This window comes from Charadrius vociferus, unplaced genomic scaffold (assembly GCF_000708025.1).
Source record: "Charadrius vociferus isolate BGI_N301 unplaced genomic scaffold, ASM70802v2 scaffold340, whole genome shotgun sequence".
Taxonomy (NCBI): Eukaryota; Metazoa; Chordata; class Aves; order Charadriiformes; family Charadriidae; genus Charadrius; species Charadrius vociferus.
In genome coordinates this window covers 712,466-720,037 of record NW_009646631.1, presented here as the reverse complement: position 1 = coordinate 720,037, position 7,572 = coordinate 712,466, and the positions used below count along the sequence as shown (strand labels likewise).

Below are 7,572 nucleotides of genomic sequence, written 5' to 3'. Positions count from 1 at the left end.
GAAAAAGCCTCTAACTTACCGAACTCTGAGCGACCTCATCTTTGAATTTGAAGACTCCTATAAAAAGTACTTGCATTCAGTCAAAAAAGTAAAAATTGGATTATACGTCCCACATGAGCCACACAGCTTTCAGCCCATTGAGTGGAAACAGCTGGTCCTCAATGTATCCAAAATGATGCGCACAGAAGTCAGGAAGGAGCTGGAGAAGTTTGCCAGGGATATGAGGATGAAGGTAGGTCTGCACACCTGAGCAGTGGACTCGGAGGTGGGTGTGCCTAGTCCCATCCTGCAGAGGTTGGTCTTGCTCCACATTAGCAGGTTGACCCTGGCCTGAGATTAAGGTGGTATCTGGTGGGCTGGGGGTGTGTGTGCTTACATCTGTCTCGGTGGTTTTCCTACAGGGTTTGGTATGTGTTCAAGCTATTATAGCTATTTTTTAGTTCAAAGATCTTCCCTTCAGCCTGGGAAACACTTGAACCTGTATTTGTCCCTGGCCATCAAGGAGCTGTTGCCCAGTTTGTTTTTCTCACCGACTCTGGAAGAAGGTGCCTGGAAAGAACCAGCGTGCCTGGGGCTGGTGGGGGGGGTAGCCTGGTCGCAGGTAGGGATCTCTGCTCTTGGCATCTGAGCTGCAAGGGGTGCTGTGGGACAGCTATGTCAGTGGTTGCTTCTCCTTGCAAGGCATGCCGATGGGCTTGCCCTGTGCCACTTGATGCCCACCACCTTCAGCTAAATCACAAAGTAGGTTACATGGAAAAGGTGAGGAAAGCAAATCCCTGACTGGATGGTGCTTCCTTGCTGGCTGCTTGGACTGAAGAGTCTGGAGGGAAATGACGAGGAGCCAGGGCAGGCTGCCAGGGGGCTGGAGGGTTTGGCTGGCCTTGGGAATGAGGGGTGTCCCTGACCGTGCCTCTAGGGCTCGCATGGATGAGGAGCTGCTTGTGGTGATGGTGGAAGGGGATTTGGTGCTTTTCCAGCCTACTGCTGGCAGCAGGAGCAGAGCAGGTGTGTTGCTAAGTATGGAGCTGGCTCTTGTGGAGAGGCATGTGGCATCGTGTCCAAGTTATTCTGGGTTCCCGTCCCCTGCCCTGCTGAGGAATGGCTCCTACGTAGCAGCCGCATGCCTTTTTTGCTGAGGCACCTGCCCCCTCGCCCTGACCTTGAGATGAGTGTCGCCAGTGGCACTGTAGCCCCTATGTCCTGCCGCCACCTATCCTACCCTGCCAAGGAGTTTGAGGGCCAACTTGTACCATACTGTTGCCTTAAGCACGTGTGCTTGATTACAGATGTAATGAAGCGGTTTTTTGCCCTGTCTTCTCTATTCATGCTCTTTTAATACCATCTAGAGAGCAAACAGCTGAAGCAAGCTGTAGTTGAAGAAGTCTATATGGGTGGATGACTTACTGAACTTAGTACTTGGTTTTGATAGAGGGACCAGCTCTGTGTGTATGCTGAGCTGTGACATTGGCTCCAGTCCTTGTAAATGCCTGAAGGTCAGGACCACAGCCCTGAACCTTTGAAGGCTGAAGGCCCTGCATCTGACCCTTCCCTTGAGTTAATTCAGAATTTGAGCCACTTGATTCAGAGGGCTCCTGTTGTGAGGGAGGCTGACTTTGGAAGATAAGGTCTTTAAAATAGCCTGGAGTGTGAGGGTCATGCTGATGGACTTCTGAGCTTGGAGGGCCTGGGGGATGTCGGCAAGTATGTGAATGGACAGGAGACTTATGAAAATTCCCACTGTTGCACAGAGTTCAACTGCCAGCCTGAGAGGCCATCGCCTCTGTTTGTGGAGAGGAAAGCTGGAGAGGGTGATTTGCTGTGTGAATTTCCTTTGGCTGAGGCTGAAAGCTGTTTTTCTTATCTCTTGCTGTTGCTAGCTCTGAAGAAAGCTGGAGATGAGACTGTTTTTTCAGTATTTAGTTGGGAACTGAATTGGTGACACCAACTAATTTTTGCAGGGGGCCCCTGAACAGCTATCATGTGATAACAGCTTTGGGTTCCTCTTAACCTGGGCAGGGTTTGAGTAAGCCCTAAGGGACTGAAGGCTCTTTGTGTGCTGTCCCAGCTACTGTATGAGGCCCTTTATTTTTATTTTTTATTTTCAGTGAATCATTGCCTTTATTGAATGCCTTTTCCTTCCCTCCCCCATCTCTTGCAGATTCTGAAACCCTCAAGTGCCCATTCTCCGATGAAAGAGAGATCACGGGGTAAGTCGTTGTCTCCTCGCCGAAGGCAGGCCAGCCCTCAGAGACGGGCGCGCAGAGGAGACAAATCGTGAGTATTCCTCCTGCCATCACTGGTGGGTCAGAAGTTGAGGGTGATGATGTATTCTTTGGCTGTACAAAACTTAACATGCGTGCACTGGCATATATAGGAAAACTGCACCAAGTGTTTCGGTTGCCTAAGAGGCCCCAGAAGCCACCGGTACTGCTGATATCCTGGCATTGTTGTGCTTACTGCTGCTCAATGCCCCTCCATGTGCTGTCCTTGGAGGCCCTGATGGCTTTTGCTTGGTTAAATTCCACTTTCACTGTCATCCAATACCCTGTAGAAGTGTGGGTTTTGCCTTTTCTTTTTTCAATCTTTATACAGTCCACTTTCTGGAGAAGTGACTCTAGCCTGGTGTGCAGGGGACCTGTACAGGAGGCAAAGTATTTTGATCACATTTAAGGGTGTTCAGACAGAGGTATTAAAACCAGGAGGATGCGTCTGGTAGCGGTGGTGGGGTGCCCTGCTGTTGTGGTCACTTAGAAATTGCATTCTCCATGATGAGCTTTTGTATGGAGCTGTGTGGATGGACTGGTTTTCACTGAGGACTGTCTGACTTACAGAGATGGTGAAAAAGTGAACCTTTTCTCTTCTTGCCAAAGCAGAAACATCACTTGCATTGTATTCTCTGATTTTAATCGGCTTCAAAAAACCCAGACCACTTCCCTCATGTATTGTAGCTAATAGTTTTTCTTTAACTGTGCGGGGAAGGATGGACTAACTACATGCGATACCTCTAAATGGACAAAACTGAGCTTCCAGATCACAGGCCTTTTACAGCCACTGGCAATTCAGACTGCCATACCTTAGATGTGAAAGAGTTGAGTTTTAGCTGTACTGCTTCATGCCACAAAGCTGACAACTGTGAAAGCCTATACGTAACCCAGATTAGTCACATATTTATGATCATCGCTTTTTAAATAGGCTCCCAGACTACTGTCTCAGCACTTATTTATTTATTTTAAAGCAGCTAACAAAGACATTAGGCTAACCTTCTAAAGATAACTTCAAGATACTTTAGCAGCAGATGATTTCACAGCAGGCTTTTATTTTTACATGTGAATTCACACTTGGTCCACAATGCTGTACTTTGGCCTTCATCACTGGGAGCTCCTTGTTTAGTGCATGGATAATTATAGTTGTAATGGGCCTAGCTACTCCAGGCTTCTTCAGCTCCTAGATTTGCTTTGAGGGATGGTTTCATCTTTGGGTTTCTGATAGTGCTGCTGCAGTTGCTGAAGTGGATCATGTATGTGTGGAGAGAAGAGTGAGTCTCACTGGGGTTGGAAACTTGCCAGTTGGGCTGGTTTCCTGAGAGAGCTGCTGGGCACGTGGCTGCTCTGTAGTAGATGGTTCCTCCTTGGCAGTTTTGCTTTTCCAGGACAGAAAGACAAGTGTAGTACTCGTGACCTTGCAGTGGCTTCAGCACCTGTTACCTGCTTGGTGGTTCTGCTGTGTTGCTCTGTATCTAGAGTGAATTATATGTTATTCTAGAATAAACCCTGGGTCACCATGATACAAGATCCAGGACCCAGCTATAGCATGGTGCAGGGAGCAGGAGACTGAGAGCTGACTCCGTGCATGCGACCTTCACCTTTGCTGTGGCGGAAGGTGTTGAAGTGCCTCAGTGTGGGTGGGAGCTCTTGCAGCATTTGCTTTGTGCCTGTGTGACAGCCCTGCGGGTCCTGCACAGCACCCTTGCAAGCCTGGCCAGACAGTACACTTGGAAAGGGAAGGGGAGTGAAGGTGCTTTCGGCAGGTCCTGGGCCCTTGAGCAGACCCAAGAGGCTGCTCTCTGTTAGAAGAGTGGTGCCAGGGAGGAGAACTGGATTCCTGATGTTAAAATGATGCTTCTCTGCAGTAGTGCTGGTGGCTTGAAGGCTGACTGTGCCTTTTGCCCCAGCGGGAGTGGTGCTGCAGAGTGCACTGCTGTAGGGGGTTCCCTTCTGGTGATAAAACCCTTTCATTTCCAAAATATAGATCTGCTGGTTTCTGCAACAGGAGGTCTCCAAGATCTGAAGGGGAAAGGCATCCCCTCATCAGGGATGAGCTGAATGACGTATACCAGCATGTACAGAGGTTGATGTGGGGTGAGAAATACCAGAGGGGAAATTCTCCTGCATGTTGATGGATCCCTGAGAACCTAGTTGCAGTGAGAGGCCTTTGTCTTATGCACAGGAGAGGAAAGACTTTCAGGCTTGCTAGGCTTTAGGCTGAAATCCTAGCTAAAGAATGGCCATGCTTATCAACATCGTGTTTTGTTTCTTTGTGGATCTGTTGCTCACATGCTGTAATTACAGCTTTTCAGAGCTCGCAGGGGAGGGGGAGAGCAGTGTTTTGCTTTAGTGTGAGCTGGCAGGGGCTGAGTAACACAGTCGTTTGAGAGGCTTCACCTGCTGATGACAAGCTGTTATTACAGCCTGGTTTTTGTCAACAATAAAATTATAAGGGCCTGCTGGGAGAAATTTCCCAGTGAAAAATACATGAACTGGAATGGTGAACTGGAATGTCTTTGCTGAATTGTTTCTGAAGGACAAAGGCTGAAGCAATGCTTAAGGACAGAAGTGGATTTTACAGCCTCCACCCTTCAATTTCTTATGCTGGTTCCTTACTAGTTTGTTAGGTAAATGCTGGTAGTGGCCGCTAGCAAGCCCACAATAGCATTTTAGCCTGGAATACAGCTACAAGGCGGATAGAGTATGTGCCTGTCTAGGAGACTGGTGTGTAGTCAAAGTGCAGCTCATTAACTGAGCTATGTGACAGTCCATGTGGTCTTAGCCCACAGCTGATGTGCTCTTGCTAAAGGTGGCCAACAGACAGCATGAATAAAGAGGGTATAGGGTGGTGTGAACCTGTCTGGTAAGTCTGATGCTTTACTGTGTCCACTTGCCCATCCCTGAAGTCCCAAAGAAGGAGGGTGCAGTAAGTTGCAAGCCACTGCGCTGGAACAGGCAACGCAGTGCTTTATCTTCAACAAAAGTGCTTGGAGCTGGAGGGGTTTGGGGGAGTTGATATGAGTTTGGAATGGAGCACCGTGCGGCAGCCTGAAGCGATCTCTGCTCCTAAATGTCAGTTCACCAGATCTATTTCCTTTTAATTTCATGTTGAGGCTTAACACATGCATACTCTGGGAGTGTCATAGCAGCACTGGTCTTGTGTGCTTCTGACCTAATTTAGCTGTTGAAAGGAAAATTCTGTTAGTCCATTATATTAGGATGTGCAAGGGGGCAGGGTTATTTTAGGATTATATTATATTAGGATGTGCAAAATCGGGCAGATCCAATGCAGACAACTTATGAATACTGTGTACGCATCAGCTATGCACAGCTTATTCACCTGCTCATTGTCACGGTGATCTGATGGGCCAGTACAGTAGAGGTCCCTCGCTTCAGAGGGGATGTTTGATGCCAGGTCATTTGCAAGCCAAACTGAATAGGGGCTGCGGTGCCCCTGCTCCAACAAATCCTCTTCCTAAAATGCTGAAGAGAAACCTTATGGAGGACAGTCTGTTTGTAGCTACAAGCTGGACAATTGTCATGGAGTGGAAATGGGCATGTTGCTATGGGTGTGCAGTGTCTTCTCATCTCTTGAATAACTGGAGAAGGTAGAACCATCCAGGCCTGCTTTAATTAAAATCATATTCTGGCTTTAATTAAAGGGAGGCAAGGAGGGAGATAAAGGGTGGGAAAGGAAGAGGATTTGTACATTTGAGGGAGGGAGGAAGGGAAGAAGGACACCCTGGAAATTTCATACAGTGTATCTCTTGCTGGTCTCCGACTCCTGCACAAGCCCTGAGGGGTGCAGCTTGTAGCTTGTTTCCTGGCGAGTCAAATCCCATCCGCTCTGGAGGAACGAAGTGGAAAAATCTGAACTATCTTATGACTTCTTTAGGTGTGATCCCTTCCTGCAAGTGACAGAGACCAGTGAAGACACCTTCCCTTCTGTGAAGTACTTACAGAGACAAACATGAGGCAGGGTGCAGGGCAGTACTGCAAAGAGGATGATGGGGTTATTAGGTTATTAATAGAGGTGCTTGGATAAGTGGCAAAAAACCAGCTTGCATTCAATGTGTGACTAGGCAGAAGAGCATTAGTTGTCCATAGCAATGTTCCCAGCTCTCAAATGCTGTGCAAATTCTCTGCAGAGATCTGGTGTTAGCAGCTCTGCTCTTAAAAAATTTAAAAAAAACCCAAAACATTTATTGAGTCAAAGAATTCAAAAATATTTCTGAGGCTCTGCCACACACACGTATGTGTGCGTATATGTAAGTTACAGATCCCCACCTCTTGGGGCTGCAGTGATGCAGCTCTTAGATTGGTGTGTGCACCCAGCAGCGTGCCCCTGGCCCGACAGCCTTACTGCTGCATGCTGCCTCTCCCGTGGCTGTGCTGGCTGCCCAGAGTGGCTTCGGCAGGCAGCACGCAATGAGGAGGTAGGTGTCAGCCTTGTGTGTGCAAACTCATGGGTCTTATCTGCGGCATAATGAGCGAAGAGTAAGTGCAAGAGCTGGAAACCAGGTCTGAGGAGCGGTGGGAAAGCACTGGAGCCATTACCAGCTTCATGTAGTACTACGTGGGCTTTAGCTGTGATTTTGCAGTGAAGCAGACATGCTGTAGAGTCTACTAGGAGAAATGTGTATTTTAAACAGTACCCCTCTTTGGAAAAGCAAACGTATGGCTTTGTGTGAAAATAGCTGAGAGCCTGGAATAAGATCTCAGATTAGACACTTCCATAGAGTATAAATCACCAGGATTGTTTTGGTTTGACAACTTTGTTGCAGGAGCTTTTCCATTGCTTGCTAACTAGGGAGAGACTGCTCAATCTGAAGGCTGCATTTGGTTCAATGAGTTGTTGATATACTTAAATGACCTAACAGCAGACGTGTGTGAAGTTACTCAAGAGAATGGCTGGACTGTATCAGACTATAAGATGCCTAGAGACTGAAGGGAGTTCATCTGGTGTTTCGGTGGGCTCTAGCCCTTTGCGCAGACCTGGCCAAGCAAGAGGAAAGCACAGGTTCAGAGAGACAGCACGCTGTAGTCACGCGAGAGGCCTTGCCTGTTTGCTTTCAGCAGTTTCCACCTTATTCTAAAAGCTGGAGTCCTGCTCTGGGGTAGATCACAGGTGGGCTGTGTCTAGTTTTAGCTACTCATTTAGGCCCTCTCTCAAATCAGAGGGAGAGGGGCGCTCCCAGGCTGAGATCACAGCCCCCAGGATAGGACGACTTGTTCTTCGCTGGTGCTTGGCTTCAGAGGCAACCCACACGAGTAGCACAGTCACACTAGTTCCCGTGATAAATTCAGC

The 7,572-nt window shown here is 48.1% G+C and overlaps 1 protein-coding gene across 1 annotated transcript in view; it reads left to right on the top strand.

Annotated features, from left to right (window-relative positions):
* Positions 1–7,572, top strand: part of VASH2 (vasohibin 2) — a 29,477-nt gene that overhangs the window by 21,472 nt on the left and 433 nt on the right. The window contains 2 exon segments of the mRNA XM_009888230.1: positions 1–232; positions 2,159–2,274. The exon segment at positions 1–232 is cut by the window's left edge and continues 19 nt beyond it. Of these exon segments, the coding sequence (XP_009886532.1) occupies positions 1–232; positions 2,159–2,274 (348 nt within the window).